General features: G+C 40.6%; 1 protein-coding gene across 1 annotated transcript in view; it reads right to left on the minus strand.

Annotated features, from left to right (window-relative positions):
- Positions 1-14,235: 14,235 nt before the first annotated feature.
- Positions 14,236-24,485, minus strand: part of HTRA1 (HtrA serine peptidase 1) — a 36,065-nt gene continuing 25,815 nt past the window's right edge. The window contains exons 4-9 of the mRNA XM_068951514.1: positions 20,911-21,105; positions 20,202-20,234; positions 18,897-19,011; positions 18,712-18,769; positions 17,570-17,665; positions 14,236-14,938 (exon numbers count right to left, since the gene is read on the minus strand). Of these exons, the coding sequence (XP_068807615.1) occupies positions 14,770-14,938; positions 17,570-17,665; positions 18,712-18,769; positions 18,897-19,011; positions 20,202-20,234; positions 20,911-21,105 (666 nt within the window). The 3' untranslated portion in view covers positions 14,236-14,769. The remainder of the gene's footprint in view (positions 14,939-17,569; positions 17,666-18,711; positions 18,770-18,896; positions 19,012-20,201; positions 20,235-20,910; positions 21,106-24,485) is intronic.

A 24,485-nucleotide genomic window follows, 5' to 3' on the forward strand; every position in this document is an offset into this window, starting at 1 on the left:
ATCCCAGTCTTGGGTTTGAGTCATATTTGAATCCAAAGTTACTTTTGATTTCTCTTTAGTGGATCTGGATGGTTTGCCTTCTTTTTTGTTACTGAAGACTTAGAAGGGGAAGAGCCTGCTAGGAAGCAATGGAGGGGCTCACAGAGACCCTTGTAACTGACTGGGCTTTCCTCGGAGAGAGATCCCCACCAGGTGCTGGGAAGGCACCACCAGATACAACAGTCATGTCTCCAGTCCCTTAAAATTATTGTGAAGCTACAGTTTTAAGGGATTGAATCAAACTTCACACATAGATTACCACTATGTCATTCTCAAATATTAATCATGCATTAGTTAACTTTCAGGAGATAGAAGAGTTTGGAACTAGGATGCTGAGCTGCCTTGAGTTCTCCTGACTACTTTTATGAGTATTGTTGTCCTGATAGATGTCACACAAATTCAGTAGAAAGTGAGTACATTCCACTCTTTCTGACCTCCTTTTTTCATGCTTCACCAGGGTAATAAGACTCACACAGTAAGTTTGAGCTCTGCAAATGTTCTACAGCAAATTTGAAGCCAACAAAGTCATATATTGGGTTTTGTTGCAAACTCGCATCAAAATTCAGATGTCATACACTGATTATTGTTAAAGTGCATGAACCTTTCCAGAGAACCAAGAGCTTAAGTCAGGGGATAGGGGGAAGAATAGAAAATAAAGGAAAAGAGTCATAGCCTTGCTTTCCAAATTCTCTATTTCTGAAGCTCTTAAGAACTTTACAGATTCTTTTACACAGTCCTCATCCTGGGATTTACAATATATTTAAGATACTGGATCCAGTGGAACCCTACAATGGACCTTTATGAAGAGAAATGGTTTCAGATCGTGGATTAGATCTTCAGTTGATCTGAGTGCCCATCAAAGAAACTGCATTTGCAACAGCACAGCTAAAGTTGGCAGTGTCTGAACAGTATACAGAATCCTAGAATCATAAAATGATTTAGCCTGGCAAGGGCCTCTTGGGGCCTCCTAGTCAAGCCCCCAAGTTAAAACAGGGCTATCTCCAAAGTTAGATCCGGTGGCTCAGGGCTTAAATTACTGTTGTTACAAGAAAAAAAATTCTGCGTTTTTTTTTCCTGCACAAATTGTGCAAACACTTTTTGTACATAAGAATTTGACATTGTGGTGAAATCTTTCTGCTCGTGGTTTTAGATGGGTTTGGTGTCTTTATTGTTTGGTAAAAGTTTCTGAGGACTCGTGTGCCTCATGAAACACATACAGTAACCATCCTGGCTCCAGACAGCCAGCATCTGAACTCAACAGGACACTGCAAAGGAGAGCCAGGAGATGAAAAGGAGAAAGGAAACTCTAACCCTCTGGAAGAAGGGTTGCTTTGTGAGACACGCTAACAGCTCATTGACTCCATAAATAGCTGTAAACCTATTACACTGACTGTGTAAATGTAAGTATTATCATGGCTTTGCAAGCCAGATGGAAAATGTGATAATTTCAGAGAGACTGAAGGAAATAAGGGAGGTGCCTTGAATAAATGGGTTGGGGCAGCTGTTGTGCACCTTGAGAGCTGAGGACAGGGAGGAGAAGCTCATGGACAAAGGCAGCATCAAAAAGAGTTGACACAAGCTGTTAAAATTGAAATGAAAAAGGAGACCACATGAGACAACTCCAAAAATTAAGTCTGAGGCCCTTAGGTCAAGGTTGAGGTAGCTGGTCCCCAAAGACACCAAGAGGTTGCTTAAGTCCGATACTATGAGCATGTCCTTCCCACCAAGCTACAGGCTCTTTGAGTCTTCTGTCCCTTTTGCTGGGGCCAGGTATTGGCCACCCAGGATACTGGGGCACTGGGAATTTGGGCACTTCATCACCAGGTGGCATGCTGCAGCCAGAGCAGCTCATCTTCTCAATTAGGTGAGCCCACTTCTTCAAGGCAGCCTGAGCTGCCCTGCTGTTTCCCCGGCCTGGCTCCCCCCGACTGGTGCTGCTGCCCAGGGATTACTGCAGCTATCTCATGCACTAAAGGACTCAGCAGCCTGTACCAGCTCTGCTTATGGGCAGGCAGGTAGACAGTGAATTGTGGACACCTCAGAGCAGTATTGGTAGCGCTACCCCCAAGGCAGCCCTGTTCACAGGACTCGCACTCCACAGCACCAGGTGCTTTTCCAACGGACTTCACCCATCCTTCTGCACAGACACAGCTTAGCACAGCTCTCAGCCCACAATTCAGCTTGCTTTACCTTCAGCATCCATCCCAGGCTCCCACCTCACTTCCAGCTTGGCCTCACATTCCAGTGACAATTTCCTCACAGAACAGCTGATCCCTAAGTCCGTTTTAAATATGGCCAAAAATGCTAGGTGAGATATTGAAATACTAACTTATATAAGATGAAACTACCCCTTCTGTTTCCATACGTTTTCAATTCTACATTTATTTTATATGTTGTGAATTTTTGGGTAGTTTAGCATTATTTCAGGATGCGTAAGAAAAGGAAACCAAGCTTGGAAAGGATCATATCAGAGTCCATTCCCTTTGTTTGGAACTGCTCCCTGACTCAGAGGGAGTACAAACAAGTCAGAAAAGGACAGACATGCTTACATATAGGGAATATCTATCTTAATGCCAAAATTTGCATATCTGCCTAAAGTAATACAAACATTTTCCACCATGTGGAATTACAACCAGTCACAGCATCTGTCCTGTTCTGGAGTCTATTTGTTTCATGTCCGATAATCATTACACGAGCTCTGATACTGCAGAAGGAAAAAATCCAAAATAATCCTATGATATCAACCTGACATTTTTCACACCAGATTGGATGGCCTATGGGGAGGTTTCTTGTCTCTTGGCTTGTTCCCCAGATCTAGAGGCTGGCAAGGGTGTGTACAAACATGAGTGTCAGTCTGGATCCGTATTCACTCTAAAGGTGAATGCCATGAAACATTTATCTTTTGGGTGGAGGAGAAGGACACAAACTGTTCGACATTTTTTTTTTTTTAACTGTTATCTTTCAGTTCCTACCACTTGCCAACTCCTTTAATTCAATTCATACCAGAATCTCTAGTCCTTTTCTTCCTATTACAGCATCAATGGTGCGAGGCCTTCCCTGGACTTCCCTGCCCTGTGAAGGGCAGAAAGCACATAGCAGCCATTCAGCCAAAGCTGAGTTAGTCTCTTTGGCCCATGCCTTCTCCTGGTCCCCATCCTCTCCTCCCTTTCTTTGTTCATTCTCCCAGCACCTCTGCCCAAAGCTTTGTTTACATGCCTGTTCCCAAAGCAAATTTCATGGCTGGAGTGGTTTCGTTACACAAGGAAATCAAGATTTGTGTATAAATTACATTCACTTGGAACAGAATATGAAGCGATTCAGTCAGCAACTAGAGACTGGCACGCAGCTTGGACACAGGAATACCGAGCTCCTGCCTCGTACAAAGGCCTTATGCCACCTCCTGGGCTGCATTTGCTAACAGTAGTGTTCATTTCTGAGTGGCCGTTAAGGAATAAATGTGTACAAGCGACAGCGTCATGTCTTGAAAGAGAAAAAAGGAGCCAAATTTACTTCCCTTTTAGAAAACTTGCTTGCACTTCTCTGGCCCCCATTTGCTCCTGCTGCTTTGCTCAGCTATACGACCCCTCAAGCTTGCTTCGTTCACAGCTCACATCCTACTCAACACCACTTCTGCAAACATGCTCTTCACATCATCCCTAATTTTTCTCGCTACACACCTCTGGCTGTGTTCACTATGGATGTGTGAAAGCCCATGCCTGGATATGACAAAACTAATTTAGCATCTTTCTTGATCGCAATGTATCACCACTAGAGAAGCCACAGCTGTGGAGACCTGTGCAGACACTGCAGTCCCCACAGCATGGCTATGTGCCGATCTTGCCTGTTTGCTCCTCAAGTTTACCCTCTCTCAGCTTGCTGTTCCTCTCCCAACCCTTTCCTCTCTTCTTTGCTAATTCCTTCTTCCTCAAGAGAAGCGGCATCTAAAACAACACCAGTAGCTCCCCGGGTGGCACATTGCAGGAGAGAGGTCCCTGGTGCTTTACAGCCGGGAGCGCCCAGGTGTGCAAGTGACACATGAGGAGCTGCTTTCAGGAGCTGCATAAGGAAAATCATTTGCATAACGTTTTTTGGTGATCTTATAGTACTCAGGATTTATGACACACATTCCTGAGCAGTAACTATAAACCTGTGTGGAGTGAACATTTTTGAAAAAAGGAAAAAAGAAAGCTCTTCACAAATTCAGGTCAAATTCAGCGAATAACTTCATGTGAGTAAAACGCTAAATTTCTGATCTGTACCAGTCATCATAAAATATTTCAAATTAAAGTTGTTTGACCTAATTTTGTTTTTAAAAGCTAGAAGAACCTGAGAGCAAAACTAAAGAGCTCCTTTAAGGCAGTATGAGATTGAAACTGAAAAATCTGTTATTCACTCAGTGCTGCTATTATTGAGCTGCTTGACTGTTCCCGAAAGAGATGTTGTGTTGAATGCTCGGGGAGGAAGGGGAACTCGAGATGTCTGGGGGAAAGTGGCAGGCAGATGATGATGAGAGATGTGAAACTTGTGCCGAGGTTTAGAGTCTCTGTGATACGTTCCTGCTAGTAGTCCCTCGCCTGCTTCAAGCTCTTCAAGAAAAAGAGGAATCGCTGCTGACTGTAAGCCACCCCGGTTCACAAACACCAGCCTGTTTTGCACAGCAGTCAGATGCACAAGCTCATTCCCTGCACGACACCTACACGCAACAGGATCTGTTTATCAAAGGTCTGTACAAGAAACAAATCAAGCACCTGTACCCTGAGGTGGGGTGACATCTTATATAGCAGAAACAGTTTGGGTCTCTATTTACTTTCTGATAACAAACACTCGAATATACTATCCTTCATGTCAGAACACGAGTTACACCTCACATAAAAATAAACTCCCGATCCCCAGCTGGTAGAGAAAGATAAATAAAGACTCAATAGCAAAGGACTAGCAAATAGCAAAAACAAACAAACAAACAAAAAAAAAACCTCAGAAAATATCTTTAACAGTATGAAATCTAAATACCTCTCCCTAAGTCAGTTGGCTTACCTAAATAGTTATCGGAAAAAAAGATAATAATCAGACCTACAGTAGGAACTAGGACTCCTTATCGCCTGTTCTTAAGGATCCCTTAGTTATACTGCACAGTTGCTACTTTGCAATTCTTTGCACTTGGCACAACATCAGGCAGAAGCACGGAGACCTCACCTACCCTGGCTAATTTACAGCCAAATACTTCGACTGGTTTTCTGGGATGTGAGAGACGGCTTTGACCCCTTCTAACTCTGGAGATTTCCTTGTCAAACAATCTAACTCTTAAGCTATTATAAGAAGGCTTGAGAATTCACAGGGTTTTTTTGTAACCAAAACCACAAAAAAAAACCAAAACAAAATTTGGAATAAAGTTCACAACCTGTCACAAAACGCTTTGCTCCAACAAGTGATGTCATGTTTAACATTATTTTTGCACAAATATTGACAGGGTTCCACAATGTTTAGGTAGTGGGAAAGAAACTAACAGTGCTACATATAATTAACGTGCACTTTCATGTGCATAGTTCGACCAAATTTCTAAACAGTCGACCCAATCTAGTTCTGAACTTAGGGTAACAGCTTCATGAATTCAGCTGGGCTGGGCTGGTTGCTGCTAGTTCTAAACTTAGCAGCTATGCGTCCTTTTTCAAATGTGATTGGTAACTATATCAAATATTTCTGCCATCCTGACAAAATAAATAAGTCCATAGCCACTCAAAAAGGCAAAGCCAAGAGTATTTCTATTAAAAAGAGAGAGGACTGTGTCTTTAAGGACATTTGAAAGATAAAAGGAAGAACACAAAAATACACTTCATCAAAGGAACAAATATTTGACCAGCACAGACACAGGACTGGATTTTCTGGTTCTATGTCCTACTTCCTTCTTGCAATGTGTTTTCCAAGATGCTACTTGTTGCTTTGTTAGGTGTTCTCCAGACTACTGAGTATTCAAAGCAACATTCATAGGCAAAACTGACTTCTAACACCAGTCTCTAGAAATCCTGATGCTTAAGGTTACATCCAGGGGTTAGTAAGGCCACCAAAACCATGAATGATCAACAGCATCTGAATGCAGGTTCCCCCTGCTCTGATGGACCAGCCCACATCTCTCAACCAGGGCGCCAGCCTGACCCTGACTCTCCCAGCTCTGCTTACCGCAGCACTGCCCTTTCTAAGGGTGCAGATTTTCTTTCCCTTTGCCCCCAGTTGCCTACAGGAACTGGGGTTCCCCCATAGCATACTGCACACCAGACGCTGAAGATAAACGCATTTCTGAGCTACTGAGGAGGTAAAGGTAAGAGTGGACTTTCATCACCTGAGGACCTGGCCCTGGTGCTCTCTGCAGTGATTCAGGACCCCCCTTTTCTCTGCCACAGGTTTCTGTGGTACCTCCCGTCTCCTGTTTTTCACAGCGTCTAGGAATAATTTTCTACATTGTTTTAAAAATATTGATTATATTTCTCTATTGAAGCAGTCTCTCCTGCAAGCACAGTTTCCCTACTGTGGCTGAGTGCTAGCAAGGGTCTGATCCTGAAACAGAAAATTCCCTAGAGCAGATCTCCACCAGATTCTCTGTAGGGCAGCAGCTGTGAGAATTATAACCACCATTTCATAACACAACCGTACAGGCAATGTACTGCCTCAGTAACGAGGCACCAGGCAATCTCTCTGGAGAACTGTGCTTCTTACCAACACCCAGCCCCATTGCACCCTTCAAACAAGGCTGAGTCACAGGGGAGCACCTGGGCCACCCCACCCGACTCGTGCCATCAGCCATCTGCCCAGCATCATACTGAGCTACTGCACTTTCAGTGACACCTGCAACATCAGGGAACTTTCTCCAAGTGCCCGTTCAAGATCTCTCATAGAATAGCTTGTTTCAAACAAAATGGAAAAAACAAAATGTCCTAATATATTAAACTTCTTGGTACATACAATTGCAGTAGCCCTTGATAGGTGCCACACAGGCAAGCGTGGGACTCAGGATGGCGCAGCCCATAGAAGAGGGATTTACTCTGGGGAGCTCCCCAAGAGTTAGGGAACCTCAGGGGCACCACAGCCAGAGTCACCACACTGTGGGGTTGCTGTAGCCCTCCAGTGAACCCGTGAGTGCTAAGCAAACTTAGTCAGCAAAGGAGAAGCGACATTGCAGACTCGCACCGTAAGGATCTAGGTACTGTGGAACTTTGCACTGGGTTATCTGTTGAATATGCGTGCTAGTATCTCTTGAGCATCCTGTTGGTATCCATACTGTTATTGATTGAGACCATCTGTTCTGTTGTGTAACTGTTCAGTTGGATAATAAACTAACCCTGGGAACGATAAAAGAAAGTAAGTCACATACCTCTGTGTGGGCTCGGATTCACTATCAGCTGGCCTGAGGACTCAATAACTCACCCATCACCAGGGACGCTCCTGATGCCAACTGCCAGGGAAAATCTGAATCCTCTTAGCACAGCTCGAGTGCGGTGAGAACAATCCAGGGAAAAGTATACCAGAGGGGTGGCCCATAAGGACAAGAAAAGGGTGCGAACAGTCATTGTACCTTGCATCCGAGAACATTCATTGTACCACGCATCCATGGCTTGACCAGAAAGGTCTGATATGTGTATTCCCTTTTCAGTTTTATTGCATTTCCAGCTTTACTATATGTTTTAGCTTTGTTATACTTACTAATTGTTTGGTGTTAATTGTTTAGTGTTGTCCAGCGTGTGTCATATGTGTAGAACCGCTTTGCTCTAATAAATTCTTATTCTTAACAAACGATGATCTGTCAAGTTCAGTGCAACTAACCCCAGAATCTGAAAGAATGCCGGATGCCCCTCTATTGGCATGTCACAGCCCTGCAAAGCCCACCCCAGACTGTGTGTCCTGTTGTCCATACAGGAATCCATGTACGCTTGACTTGCACATCCATATTAACTCTTCTGAGCTGTTGCCTGGCAGAAATGCAGGCAGATAAAATGTAAACTTAAGCAAATTACCTGCCATAGCATGAATTTTATTGTAGTTATCTCGACATCCAGAAGGTAATCTCTTCCCAAAGGGAAGACTCTGGCTTAAAGGAGGACAGTTTTATTAAATGCGAATGTCTGGGCAGGTTGCTGGAAATGTTTTTTGTTTAATGAGTGCAAGGCTTCAAGTTGTAGTGATAGTAGCAGCATAATTAATGTAACATGCTGATGTAATTTTGACCCAAGGGGTTTGCACAACCATTTATTATGTTTGAATGTAATAAACTGGCTGGATTCTAGAGAAGGTTTTACTGTTATATAAAATAAGGGATTAATGGCATGTTATTGTCACTTGATAGTTATATGACAGTTACATAAAGACTTCCTTACGGTAATATCTGGATATCAAAACATCTAGATTGTGTTACGGTAAATAAAGGTAAATAAACCTAGCAATAAAGCTTCTTCTATTTAATTTCTGTTTAGGCAAGCCTAGCACTTCTGCAATAAAGAAAACACAACACATTTGGCCTTGTTTGATCTTGAGTTTATTGGACAGCCAACAAATGACTTCTGATATACCTGCAGCTGGAGGGATAGGCCCTTTATGTATAAAGATTTTCTAGCAGGAAACTGTGTGATGCCCTAACTTGTGAGGGGAATAGCTAAAGGAAAAATGAGCTACAGGAAAGTAGTCTAATCAGCATGGAAGGGCTGCAGAAGTATCCAAGAGCTGATAGACTTCCAAGAGTTAAAACTATCCATCCAGAAAACATGCTATCTGCAGTAATGTGGAAATATACTTTCCTTTTAAAAATATATTTTATGTCTTAATGTTTTAAAGCTATATAAAACTTAATATAATAAAAAAACTCAGAACTCTCCCCTGTTAGGAAGGTGTGAACACAGACGACAGGATCTCACTGCCCGCCTAGAAAAGCCACAAGACCAGTGCTCTGTGGGACCCACGCAAACACGCTGAGCCCCTCACCCATGCAATGAGGAATATATTGACAGTTTCTTCTGGTGCCGCCTCTTCTCCCCTTTACTGATGTTCCAGTATCACAGAACAAGAAGCCTCTCAACTAACAGCCAGAGACTGTAACAACTACTGCAAAGTTCAACAACTACTGTGTTGAACACTCGGTTTGAATTCGCCCCCTCGTGGACTTATCTGACCACAATTCCTGATAAATACTTATTTCTTCAGAGACCCTGCAACTGTAGGGTCAGCCCCATGGGCTGCAGCTCCTCTCTCAGCTCAGTGGGCTTTCAAAAACAGGAGTAGCCAGGCAGACACAGGAAGGCCCCGCTGCTACCACATGGACACAGGCTAAATCACTGTATTCACAAAGAAAGCAGACATGACAAGGACTGTGAACTATTGCTTCCCATATTTATAAATAACAACACCTCACACCACTATTCTCCTCTGCAGAGGAGTGATCAGTTTTACAGGTGGGCAAATGAAGGATACGGTTCCATTAGAAGCAGCCACGGCTCAGAAACAGATGACAGAAGAAATGCAGCAACCCTGTTTGTACAAACCCGCCTCAGAAACTCGGCAAGGGAGGCAAGTAGCATGATGCAAAACTTCACTTCTTATGTGAAGTGCTGCAAGAGAGTGGTCAGGGGTAAACTGACCAATTTGCAAGGTTACCTTGCAGTTCAAAAGAGGAATTAGAATTAGTGAATTAGACCTAAGTAATGGTGCTTAAGGCCTGCACACTAAAAGGCTTCAAATGAAAGCGAGGAAGGACCTAAAAAAAAATTCCAAAACACAGAGTCAGATTCACTCCTATAATAATCCTGATTGCTTTTAATAGTATTCAAAAGAATATACCTAAGAAAAGTAGTAGTGAATGTGAATTAAAGTGACAAAAGGGAAGGAAAGAAGGAAGAGAAGGGAGACTGATCTGTTTTTATTAGTAACATGCAATTATTCATCTTGCTTTAATTTTTCAGGACGAGTAGTTTTATGTATTTGTAGATCAGTCTTTGAATATTGGAATTGAAATCCTTTTTGTGAGGGGCGGAAAAAAAAAAGCTTTACAAACATGGAATAAACTAGGCTTTTCCATAACTCTCTTTCTAACTGTTTTTCATGCCAATCTGCTTTGAAAAAAACTTCTGTTAATCATAATGATTCATAAAAAGTTACTGCATGGAAGAGCGAGAACATTCGAGCCACGCGTACAGGATGAGTCAAGCAACAATAGGATACAGATAAACTAAGCAGCTGCCATTGCACGGTGCCCTAATCCCCTAGACTGCAGCAGACACATTCCCTTTCGGATGCAGATGGCTTGGTATCCGAATTCATAGCAAGATGAAAAGGTAGGTAAGCAGCAGAGGTTTCCTTAGCAGATTCAGAGAGATCAGTTAATTGCAACTGCTTAGACTGTCAGATACAGATACATGACCACACATGTTTCAGTACTAGTATACTCATGTAACACAATCTGCTTTCCACAGATATTCATATTAAAAAATTTCTGAAAATTGCTGTACTCGCACTGCATAAACACCGAACAGAACAAAAAAGCAATGATTAGAACAGATTTTATTTTATTATCCAGAAGGTTAGGCACTATTTCCAAGCTATGAAACTCCTTACCAAATTCAGTAAATCAGAGACTCCCATTCTTTAGCTCTGGCCCCATTTGCTCCTTAATATATCCCTGGTTATTAGACATCTCCTTAGAGAGCTTACAGGCAGCAACAGATTCCGGATATTACTGTACCGTGACTGCTAAACAGGATTACGAAACTTGGAGGAAAACATTCTAAAAAGTTCAAGTAGATTAAATTGATTAGCTGCTCCGGTACCCAAATATGGTCTAGCACGCCAGAGTTCCCTCCTTAAACTTTGTATTTTCAATTAGCTGGATTACATATTTGCTGGTTTTAGTAGCAATTCTATGCAATGAGGAGCACTTAACAAATCAAAGTATCGCACATTTTTAGAGTAACAGTACAAACAGGCTGAAACAGAATTAATTCCTGGAGGCCCAGGGAGCGGTGGGTGTCCAGCCCTGACTTCCTGGCATCTTTCACAAAAAAACAAAGTTTCTGAGTAAGAGGATAAAAGAGATAGAAGAGCTTTTTAGTCATCTGCACTACCCGCACTGTACAGATGTGCAAACAATGTAGATATGTACAGATGTACAGAGTATACACACAGAGAACATAAGCTAAGCTCTGTGCTATAATTTTCTGTAAAGTTGGGAATGCTGATAAATGTCACATTACGAGTAACACTACCAAACTTTGTCCTCAAGGCAACTTTACCTGATGCTGCTTGAATTCTGCAGTCTAGATGGCAGGTTGCCGAGCTGAGGTTTTCATCCTAACTTTGAAGAGTACAGCAAGATGAGCGGCCCTGCAGTTATCACTTCTCTGTTTGGCTCCTTCTTGCCTCACACGGATGCCTCTGCTTCTCTGTATGAAGAAAGCCTCACAGCAACTTGTTGACATTAGACTTCAAAGTGTGATTAATCAGCAGCCCAGGGTGAAATTTCAGTTTCCTTTTTCTGACAATCAATCAGCAGTACTAATAGAGAAGGAGTTGGAGCAAAGGTAGGGAAAAACTGCATGAAGAATGCCGAGCCACATCCTTATTTTCTGAGTGGAAGATGAAACTGTGGGAAATAATACGGGACTTTAAGTACAGCAGGAATCATCGAAATATAATTTAACCAGGGAAATCCCTGGTATCTCGAACAAACTTTTCCATTCTTTTTTCTCACTCGAAGGATGGACAGGACTCCTGCAATGACATACGATAGCATACAAATACTTAAGGCACAAATCAATACTGCTTTGGATTGGTAAGCACTACCTCCTTGACCACCGTTATTTCTCCTAGATGTCTACCACTGCAGTTTTAATGACTTCTACAGTATTTTTCCTGATATGTAATAAGAACACATATAGGTCTAATGCCTACTAGATGTCTCTCCAACTGTGAGTAATATGGAAAGATGTAGCTTTAAAAAAATTCCCAGCTTCCTTAACACAAACGCAAAACAGTTATGGAGAGGGGGAAAAAGTCCTCTTCGGTATTCAAGCCACAGGACTTTATTGTTTGGTGTATAAGCCACAGAAACCAGATAACTGTTAGTCATGATCACTTCTTTTACAGCTCTGGTGACTTCTCCCTCATGGAATAAATGAATTAGCTTTTCAAAACTACATCTGAGCGCAACCACATATAGCAATCTACTCAGCTTCACACACGCGGAAACTTTAATTTCCATTTCAGACATTCCAAAATACTGAAAATCACGTCAGGATGTCCAATTTCCTTGATTTAGCATCCAACGCTAACTAAAATTTCCAGGAAATTGACATTTATACAAACTGTGCCAAAGATATTCTGTATGAAGTATTTTCAGCTGCACTTTGGAAAAACTTTGTGTCTAAGCAAATAAAAACTATTCTAAATCTGAAAGCGTTCCCAATAATACATCTGAAATACTTGCTAATTAATTGTATTAAAGACAAACATCACTCCCTTTGTCTCTGCAGATCAATAATCTTATTTCAAACACAAACACTTATAGACAATTTTGACCACAAGAAACCTGCGTCATTGCAAATACGGTTAAATAATACAAAAGGGAAATCAGGCATTCTTCAGGATAGCCATATATTTCTGGATTTCTGAGGCAAAGACCTCAATTATGCTCATGAAGAAAATTAATCAGGAAACTGCTCTCAGATGTATGAAAAAAGATGCCAACGGCTGCATAAAAGATCTTACCTCCCACTAGATGGAGCTTGGGGATGTACCTACCCAGTACAGCAGGATGGACAAACATTTCACTAATTCCGAACACAAAAAACAGTTATGGGAGTTCATTTGCCTCCTTTCTAATCTAGAGGCAAAAATGACCCATCGTCCTGAGGCATTTACACTTCACAGCAGTATCTATGTAAAGTACATGTACAAAGATGTATTACGCTCACTGCCATTGAAAGGCCATCAGAAAAACAAAATTAGCTAGGTAGCAACCAAACTAAAAACGTAATGTTTTTGCATATCGAGAAAATGCAATAACAAACAAAACAGGAACAAAGAGCATCGACCAGTTCCATACATTATGCTAGCACTTGTTTTGAAATAGAAAGGCAGATGAAATATAATATATCTTAAGTACAACTTCCTGACTTTGGGGCTTTACCCTCATTTTTGAATGAGTAGTGGGGGTAGGCGTCAGTACGCTCACTGACCGTGCCAGCACCTGTTGTGCAAGCGATGCAGGCGACTCAAGGCACATACTGGAGTTAGGGTATACGGGGACTCCCCAGCTTGTCATAAGCTGGCTGAAACAGCACTGAAATACGCTGGAGGGAAAAGAAACGCTATCAGAGATCTGGATTTAGAGGATTATTTGCTGTAATTGCAAAGAATACAACTTTCTATTTTAAAAATAATACACTAGCAGTTACCCAGTCAGAGAGAACATGCATGAAGAAGCAATTAAGTTACACAGTTCCCTCAAAAAGGAGCATGTTTAGGAATGATCATCACTGCAAACTTGCCTGTAAACCTTGAATTAATTCTCTGAGATAAGTATTTGAACAGGACAAGGAGTTGCCTAGCCTACTGGTTACTCATGAGCATTACACAGTAATTATAATTCTATTGCTTGTCCACCTTGACAGTAAAAACAAATCCATTCACTACCCAGGCCTAAAGTGCACCCGTAACAGGAACATGTAAGTATCAGTCTTTACGTTACAGTAAGATCCAATATCTTGGTCAAAAATCAGGTCCTATCCCATGTGCACCAGGTCTCAAGTTGTGAATAAAACAGAGCTTGTTTAAAGAGCTTAAGGCCAGCTCTACACAGGTTACAGATATTCTGCTATCTGAAATATAACGGTATGCAATCTGTAATCCACAATTTGAGACCTTCTGCGGTAGGCAAACAGAATTTCAGGCATTAGTTAAGTCATAATCAAAACAAAACGATAAGGAAAGCATATTAACACAGGGAAGACAGTCAATCTTGGATGGCCAATATGACATATCAGTGCCAGCCAGGCTAGAAAAAGCAGATGCCCAAGAGCACAAATACTAGTATATACTATAAAGTGGAAGTGGTTTGGTTTATGATGATAAGAATAAGTGCATCAAGACATTCCTTCAAGCAGCTGTGCCATTCAGAGACAAAACATTCTGTAAGGGGAGGCAAAATGAATCACTCACAAGAAGTATTGTTGAATTCTTTTAATAACACTAGGAAAATATCATAGTATTAAAATTCTGCATGGGATTTTGAAAGGGTTATTTTGGTTTGGGATTTGTGTTTATAAATCATTTTTTTTCTTTTAAACCAACTACTCCTTTACAATGGTATTTCCAGTTAAAACACAGCTAACCTATAAATACCTGAATACCACAACACACACTGTATGTGTGGGTTCTGTTTAACTCTTAGCTGAAATAATGGTAAATCTATCCAACACAGGGAAGCAAATGTTGACTTGTTAAGCGGGGACAGATGTAATAGCCAGTAAAGAATACATTGCATACATAATACAGAAGGAAAAATTATCGTCTGCAGTATGTGAAATTACATTGATTTTGCACCTTAAACCTATTAGAAGTTACTCTGTCGGCCAATACTAATCCACTGAACAAGCAGAACGTTGGTCAGAAGTCTAACGTTTCCTGTACCAGCACAGAGAGAATATAAGCAGTCCAATGCTGTTAAAAGAACACATGAAATCCAGCTCATGTTTCTGGTTAGGGATCAATTTCTTCAGGAACTACTGTTAACATAACATCTTCGTTGCCCCTGCGTACAACCAAGTTCAAAGTACTGTCCTTTTTAATAATGTCACTGACATCACTGGCTGAAGTTATCGACTGTCCATTGATGCTTATAATCACATCATTGTCCTTCAGGCCACCACTGAAAATACAAAGCAGCAATGTATTATTATAATTGCCATTTTATCATCTTTACAATATTGCTAGAAAGATCACTGAACTTTTCCTATTTCCCATTCAATGGCAGCTGCATAGAGACACAGCAGACATGTAAACAGCAATTACAATTTATGTATCAGGGCCCATTAGAATACCAATAGAGAATTCAAACTGAGGTGCAAGGATGATGAACCCCATATTACACTATCTGCAAAGGAATCTGCTACTTTTGCAGTAAGGATCCTAGATGCTAATTCAGTGTAAGAGATGGAGGCATATTTTCCTTTTGGAATAATTGAGACAAGGTACTTTATTTCAGAGAGGAAAACTTCCAAGCCTTTACTCATGCATACATAGAAAAGCAATTTGAGCAGCGCTATGCGTTAATACGTCAGGAATTTCAGTCCCAGATCTGTGCTAATATACATTTAATATGCCATACTGTTCTCTTTATTGGCAGCCTCTTTGCTATGCCTTCTCATTTGAAAGTTAAGCAAAGTAACACACGTAGCAATCTAGCCCAGCCACCAGAAATGCAGATGTCCCCTTTCCTTTCATCCATCTGCCTATAAGACTTTGAATCCCTTGTTGTAACCTGAGCACCCTACGCAAACCCCAGACTAGACCCTCCCATTGCAGTTTTTGCACCACAAAACGGGACACCACAGAAACGGAGCAGAGCACAGCAAGGCACTGCAGCTCGACAAGGCCAGAGGGAGGCTCTGCCTCGTGCTGTGGGTCCCTCACAGAGCGTTAGGGGAGACGGCTACCGAGACTGAGAAAAGGGGTGTTGAGGGATATCGTCGACCATAATGTCTTGCCTAGTCTTGCACAATAATTTGGCTCCAAGTCATGGAAATATTAACCGAGTATCCAGATCAGACATGATTCAGCCCTTCAGCATAACCCTTTTTTACAAAACCACAGAGTAGTCATGGGCCTCTTCCGCCCACAGAAAATGCCTTACTCAAGTACCTATCTCAAGCAGGAGGCCTTGGCCAATGCTTTTAGCCAGCTAACAAATCTGGTTGTCTACCTAAGTCTACATGTTCATGAGAGAAACCATTCTGGTCTCATACAAAGGCAGCTGAACAGGGATCTCCTGTCAACTCAAATCTAGCAGGAGCTGCTGCAGCAGAACTCCTCTGAATGTCCATCTAGTACATCTACACAAAATCTGATGGAGATGAATTAGCAGACCAAGGAAATCCGTACGTAACGGGACTAAGAGTCAGGGAGATGGAGCAAACATGAATTACGTTTTAATTGCCATGTCAGCCATCAGACAAACTATTTCAATTCGAGTTTGCTTTCAAGTTATAGAACTGTTACATCACACTTCTTCTACCTCTCTAATTTCTTCCTTCTCTGTAAGTATTGTCATTACCACAGTATAGCACTGGTTTTTTCTGTGATTTCAAATGCAAAGGCAGTAAGTTCAGGCATACAGGATTCACAGCAGAGCAAACGACATTATTCCTGCACTGAAACATAATTCCTCCTTACAGACATACACTAGAACTCTACATGAACAATGTCGCCAACAAGAATTATCTACAAAAGGCAGCAATATTTTAGAAAACAAACTAACATACAGCTAACACTGAATATTTTACAGCGGCATCTGCAACACAAAGACTCACCAAACTATCCTCTCCCTTTCCCTCTAGGAGATGATAAAAAACGCAGCTCCAGAATATCCAAGCTGTTTCCTGCACACATGCCTTTGATACTACATATGCCGCTTTGTTGCCACAAAGATTTACTCTTTTCCTATATGAGGCCTTATTTCAGAAAATGAATAGAGTTTCCTATTTCCTACCCTGGATTGCTGAGTGATTTCATATTAACCAAATTCTGAAAGTGTCACTAGCAAGAGCTTGACAGATCAGTTCCAGCGACCAAAGACCAGATGCCTTATTTCAGCAAGGCATCTTATGAAGTATGGTACCAATTAGCATTGGAGGTTCTCAGCAAATATTGAATAATACTATAAAGGAAAATATCAGTTCACCAAAAACCAAAAGCTTTTCCCCGTAACGCGACTCCTGACAAAGCTCTCTCAGGGAAGAACGTCTCGTGCCAAGACAGAATTTCTCCTCAGACAGACGCGCAGCAGGGCAGCTGACGGGTCTGCAGTTCGAGAAGACTGAAATACTCGGTCCGAGACAGACAGACCTTCGCAAGGTAGGAGCCAAACTTCTCTCTCGCTCTCCTACAGGAACTGACCAGTAGGACACTGGAGGCCATGCACAAGCAAACAGCCTGCTACCGCTAATTTAGTGCTGGCATTGGTAGAAGTACAGTGGATGTCTAGGAAGAGATCAGTGAGAAAAATGAAAATCGAATTTACACACCCACTCAGTGCTTGCCCTTTTAACTGGGAACTCTCAGAGGGTTTTACTACACCACTCTGATATGTTTGTAATATTGCCCATCAGGAACTGAACTAAAACTACAGACTGATTTCAAGCAGACAACCTAATAGCTATCAGATGGTTATAATAATGTTAATTTAGCAAAATCTAGATAATCAGTTATGTATGTAATGTTCTCTATCGTTACTTCCTCAAGTCAGAGGCAGTGGTTTTAAGAAAAAAGTACTTTAACTTACACTTCAGCTGGTGTTTCTGGAATTACTTCAATAACATAGGCCCCAGAGACAACGTCAGGGAAGTCTTTATGGCGATCCTTCAGCTCTTTAGCTTTGCTGGAAAATAAAATATCATCAATAAAAATATTTTGTCGAGGGAAATAAAACCACATTTTTACTTATCTTAGCTAACATTTACTTGCTGAGGTATTTTAGTCATGTTATGACACTTTGCAATTCAAGTTAACCTTTAAAAGTATTTCAAGAATTACTATACTTTTTGTAGCCATACAGCTTTTTAAGCATCTATTTCCTGTACTGACAGTCATTTCAATACATACAGAAGACAAGAAGTGAAACAAAACATTAAAAAATGTGGTCATTAGTTTACAACTAGAAGATTCTCAACATCTTAAATAGTATCTCAAGTTTTAAATGCCTTGTTTCACTTCTGGTGTTAAGGAACAGCCAACTGCCAAAAACAGTACAGCAACCCATTTGCCGGGTGACAAAGCCAAAGTGGTAAATCCACATCTATTATCGCCCAGCACAGACAAAACATATTTTGACCACGCTTAGTAAAGTAACGGGGCGTCTAGAAGCATTTGCACATGTACAAACCTCTAGTTATTTCTAAAGGACTAAATATTACTGCTCAGATGAGTTCTATCTGGCTGGCGTTTGAGTAAACAAGCATGCACAAAGGATTCATTTGACATTAAGTACATTTTTAATCAGAAGAATTATTTATGAATGAAAACATGCAGGTAGCTTTGCTATCATTCTTGAAGACATGACTGTCCTGTTTCCTCTCTGACCCTCATGACAGCACAGATTAGATGGTAACAATAGTAGTACAGCCCCAAGAAAAATGAACAGCTGCTCAATATTCTCTTCTGAAACCTGAAGAGGGGGGAAAAAAACAGCCATGGAGTTGTTTGAAAACTAGCTCATACGAGAGCTTGCAGAAGAGTTCAACCACGTAACAGACAGAGAACAAAAGGTGGCACAGATTGGCTGAAAGTTGTCACCATAACCTACAGTGAGGCACATGCTACTGGTTCATCTTTTAGTTGTTTCTAAAAATCACTAATTTGATCCAAATGTGTGAAGTGATCACACTTAAGTAAGATTAAGAAGAGTTAGTTACCACTTCTACTTACCTAGGAGTAAGAGACATCATTCGTATGCCAATGTATTTCTTTTTGGTTATAGCTTTTCCTATAAAAAGGAAATAAAATAGTCTTAACCAATTGCTCTTACCAAAAAGACAGCGCCTCAGACTGCTGACTTTCTGTTGTATTACTATTTTTAGATTTATCTCTTTCAAAAAAGTGAAGTACAGTACCTTTAGCCTGTCTGTCATGAGATTCAGTTAAGAACTTTTTGATTTTATCAGATGGAATTGCAAATGAGATCCCAGCTGTGACTTTTAAGGTGTTAATTCCAATGACTTCACCATCCTGGAGAAATAAGACATTTTTATTAGCTAATATGTGAAATGTCTCGAAGAAAAAAGGATTATTTCTTCCCAGCAATCACAAAGACAAATTCACAAAACACATTTTGTAGCTGGTTTTTAATTTTCTAAATTCAATTCATTACCATGAGGTTAAACCAAAATGATTTGTCCATAGTTTATTTTAGTCTAATTTGCCTGGATCATCTACTAGTATAAAAAGTACTCCACAGTTTTGGAAAACTGATGCTGATACTCGCATTCACACCAGGATAACCAAAATCAGAATGTGGCAGCTCTTCACCTTGTAACAGAATAGCAGCCTATTCTGCAGTGAATTTGAATCTGTTCATTTCAGCAAGGCATCTTATGAAGTATGGTACCAATTAGCATTGGAGGTTCTCAGCAAATATTGAATAATACTATAAAGGAAAATATCAGTTCACCAAAAACCAAAAGCTTTTCCCCGTAACGCGACTCCTGACAAAGCTCTCTCAGGGAAGAACGTCTCGTGCCAAGACAGAATTTCTCCTCAGACAGACGCGCAGCAGGGCAGCTGATGGGTCTGCAGTTCGAGAAGACTGAAATACTTGGTCCGAGACAGACAGACCTTCGCAAGGTAGGAGCCAAACTTCTCTCTCGCTCTCCTACAGGAACTGACCAGTAGGACACTGGAGGCCATGCACAAGCAAACAGCCTGCTACTGCTAATTCAGCGCGCAGGGTTCACAGCTCTCATATATCCCACACAGGCGAGCTTTACTCTAATAGCCTGATAAAAAAGTGTGGCGTTTTCTACCTCAGAGTGATTCAAAATAAAGCAATATATCAATTTCTGAATACTAAACTGAGCTTCAGTTTGCAAAAAATTTGCAACTACACAGTACACAGTGAGTATAATTTAAAACTTGCCTCCAGTTTAAAATGTACTTTTTACATTTTGCAAGGCACGAGTGAACAATTTGGGCATCACGTTTGCTCAAAACTATGAAACTGAAAACACTTCACGTATTGAAATCCAAGCATATCCTGTGATTTGCCAACACAAATATAGACAAGTGATTAGTAAGAACCATGTGAATTTTGTGTAGTCAGCCAGATAGTGAAAGCGTCTGAATCACTTTTTTGGCAATATTTTTACCAACAAGAAAAGTAAGTAATAAGGTTTACACTAAGCAAACAAAGAAACTCTTACCAGATTTACTAGGGGTCCTCCAGAGTTTCCATACTGAAAATAAACATATGGCAAGAAGATGTTTTACCATTTACCTCCTTTAATTCATTGCAAGCAAAACTTAAAAGAAAATTTTGAAATACTTCTGTTGCAATTTTTCACTGTCTATTAAACATGTGTAATAGAATGCCCTTTAAAAATCTAGAGCTATTCCCCTCTGAACATGAGCTTCTCCTCTTTTCAGCTGAGCTTTGCAAATGCTTAGTCCTTCTTCTCTTGCCAGAGTAATTTAAGAAGGCCAAGGTTTTTTCTTCTGTTTTAACAGTACCACACTAGTCACTTAACAGATTTTAGGACAGCTCTGGGAGTTGTACAAGTACAAAAACTATTCTAATAACTATTGTAAACTTAATGCAGGAACAAACTTGTACTCTTTAACTAAGTTTGTCTTCTTTTTAGAAAGCATAATGAATTCTGAAAAGATATGTAGTCACCCGAGAATACTGCCTCCTCCCTCGTAATTTATAAGGATTTTCAAGTGAAGGCAGATATTGGTGTGGTTCCTTTGGGAGCTTTTTAATAACAAACAAGCACTGCTGCACTGCAGATGTCCATCCTCATACGGATGATAAGAAAAGCCCACCACATTCCCTGTTCTTTTGAATGATGTTATTGGTGAAATTTTCAAAGCAACTAGTCATGAAATCTAAGAGCTCAGAGTGGGACCTACATTGATGATGGCATCTGTCTGAATATAGTCCATATCAGAGTTGCGGAGCCCCAGCTCCTTTCCTCCACGCTGAGTGGTACTAACAATCCCAGTGGTCACTGTGTTTTGAAGCGAAAACGGACTTCCAATCGCAACCACAAATTCTCCTGGCCTTAAGTCTGCAGATTGACCAAGCAGTAGGACTGGCAGTTTACCCTATAAACAAAACAAAGCAAAAAGAAAGAAAGAAAAATGTTATAAAGACATTACTGTACAAGGACAGTGAATTCCACATGAGCATGATTTCATTAATAGAGCAGAGGAAAAAAGGAAAAAAAAAAAAAAAAAGACTTTTTTCCCTTGGGGATTTTACTTGCTCTTTTTTCTTCAGGCGTTTCATGTGGCTATGTATAGAAACAACTTATCAGTGCACTTCTGATCTAGGGAGCATGCTTTTTACACTGTAACAGTGCTTTTTCCACAATAGGTACCCATTAAATCAAAAACAATTAAAGACCAAAGGAATATTTAGGCATTGCTATACAAAGCAACCATCTGATGATACGAGGATCGAGCTGTTTCCAACAGCTTCTTGAAATTATTGGCCAACAGCTGTTGACGTAAAAATAATGTACTGCTTAATAGTGAACACTAACGAGTCACGAAAACAAATAGAGTGTATCAAACATACATATGCATAGTTAAAAGTATTTCATATTCTCATAAGACACCAGCTAACATGTTTCATCGTGCACATTATTCAATGGAGTATCTCTTTTAAATAACTATATTGCCTCTTACACCCACTGATTTCTTCTGAAGATGTTAAGATTTAAGGAGTTTAACTTTAAAATAGGTTTCCTCCAAGCTCACCCCACTTCAAAATTCTTTCTTTTGCTCAGCAAACATGGCATCAAAGGAAAAATGCGTTAGTCCACATAGACCAGTGATTACAGACCTATGGATAACTTGAACCAATTTTCAAGGACTAGGTAATACAAACACTTTCTTAAAACACAGGGTTCCTTCAAGGTATCCTTGAGCTATGTGTCTAGAAACGGCAGTACAGATTAGTTTAACATACCCTCTTGCAATTTATTCCTGTCTGCAAATTTGTGAAGGTGACTTCTTCATACCTTATCTGCTCCAGAACACCTGGAGATTTATGGGCCTGTACTTGATGGGATCATGAAGAAATAGTGGATGCTCATGTATATAAGAAACGACATAATATTTACTATGCATTGATTATTTGTACATGCTCCCAATTTACCGAAAACTCTGCTTTGGGTATCAGTGAAAGCTGAATGATTACTAAAATTTGGCACAAGGAGAAAATATTACATGTGCTTAAACTGGAAATCAAGAGCTAGCTCTTTTGTCATCAGCAACTTGAAAGTCTATGTTATCTCCCTTAGGGACAGAAATCCACTAATATAAACTAAGCTAAATGTGTATCACTTAATATTTTTCATCTACAGTTTTATTTCAAACATTCTAGGAAATATTCAATAACTGTAAGTAGAAAAACAGAAGACATCAGTCATGTCACTATACGCTGTAGGAAAGGCAGAAGTTACCGCTCTAATATTTAACAAGCCTGCTTTCAGTGTACCCTTTTATCCAACTCCATTACAATTCTACCAGCAAAATTTTACTCAGATGTACACACTGTTTCAATAAAACTGATTGCCAAACCCTTCAGACAGGATAAGATGCTCTATGGAAATAGCATCTCTCCCTCTCAGGACGGCAAGAAAATTCACCAACTGCTAGCTAAACCTGATCAGTTGGATGAGCAACAAAACAGGCAACACGGTACAAAGAAAAACATTTCCCTTTCAGAGGAAAGCTTTCAGAAGCAGCAATGCCCTACTACTAAGTACTGATTATCTGCAGTCCGTATCACCGCCACAAATGTAAATAAATCTGACTAAGGTTAACTCCGCCGAGGGTTCAACAGCCTATACCAGCACTGCCCATCTTGCTTGCAAAGCAGCAAACAAGCAAGCAACGAGCCAAGCCGATACTGCTGAGGAGCCTGCTGAGCAGCCTCAACGCCAAGGGAGCCCTTCAGCACACCAGGAAGGAGGCAGTTACGACGAGCGATGCTGGGGAGCACACAGCGCGCCGCGACACAAACACCCCCATGGGGGGACCGTTTGCAGAGAGGGCCCTTCCTCCTCTCCCCAGGTGCTATGAAGTTGACGTAGGAGCACACGCTTTCACGACATGGTTGATCATGAAGCATCTCCCTTTCTGGCACTGTTTTTCCTTCCAAAATGTGTGTATGCATATACACACACACACACACACACACACACACATGCACACACATATATCTTTTGTTTGTATCCCAGTCAACTGCAGACAGATGCTTTATAGAGAAAGAAGACATTTAATCAGTAAATGAAACAGATTAAAACAACAATAAAAACACACACACACACACACAAAAGGCTGTCTTTTCTTTCATAAATAGAAAAAAAAAATCCAGCTGAATACAAAGTTAGCAAGATTTATACAATGTTCCTGAGATAAAGAAACAGTCACAAAGCCAAAATCGCATTTGGCAGCAGAGAGAAAAAACATGAACAAACTCTGACTAATACAATGACTTTTGATTATGCTGAGGTTTCAAGCCTGTGCCTATACTAGTTAGGCTACAGTTCCAAGTCTGACACTGTATGGACTGGCTGTGGGTCATCTGTGTGATTCAACACGTCTTCTGGAAAGAGTTAGACTAACCTTTCATTCGCTCAGAACAAAAATCAATTGCAAAAAATCTCCTCACTCAGCACGTGTTATGAAACATAGCTTTGGAAAACGTGTTCTCTATGCAGTATGTTTCCAGGAGAGAGAGAGCCTTATCTCAAAACACATTATCTCGAGATAACTACAAATGCAACTAACGCATTTGATTTGTTGTATTCTGTTTCCCCAGATAATAAATTTTTACCTGCTACAGAGTGGACAACGCACACAGGTATCTTTGCACACTTCAGCAACAAGAAGGATACCGAGCAAACTTCAAAGAACCACTGGGCTTAGGAGTTTATGTGGTAAATGAAAAGCAATGAGGTTTGTGAAATTTTCAAAACATTATTTCTTATTCAGACTTTCTCAGTGTGGTGCAGAACACACTAACAGTAACAAATATAAACACTCTCGCTAGTGCCTCTGCAAGTAAACGCCACGAAGAGCTGGTTATGATGAATACGTGCATTGTAGCGGCTTTACCTTTTGTCTTTTTCTAAAACAAAACAAAATCAAACCTTAAAAATAACTCTGTCATACCCAGAACTAAACTTTCTATTATTGAAAAACTTCAACAAGTATTTATTTAAATTGTAGGTATTTTTTTTTAAAGTGAAATTATGACAAAAACAATCAAAATCCTCGGGCATCATGAGAATCAAATGATAAGCATGTCCTTCCGCAACTCGCAAGAGGAGTCCTGGAAATACATGGCATGCGTTCACAGCAGTAGCTGTAACTAAACTGTTGCCAGTGCCCTCTCACACTTCCACGATTGAGCTCTTGCCTGGAATTTTAAGACAGTCATTGCAAACTAAGTTTAAATGTCTGAGTCCAGG

The sequence above is a fragment of the Struthio camelus genome, chromosome 7 (genome assembly GCF_040807025.1).
Source record: "Struthio camelus isolate bStrCam1 chromosome 7, bStrCam1.hap1, whole genome shotgun sequence".
NCBI lineage: Eukaryota > Metazoa > Chordata > Aves > Struthioniformes > Struthionidae > Struthio > Struthio camelus.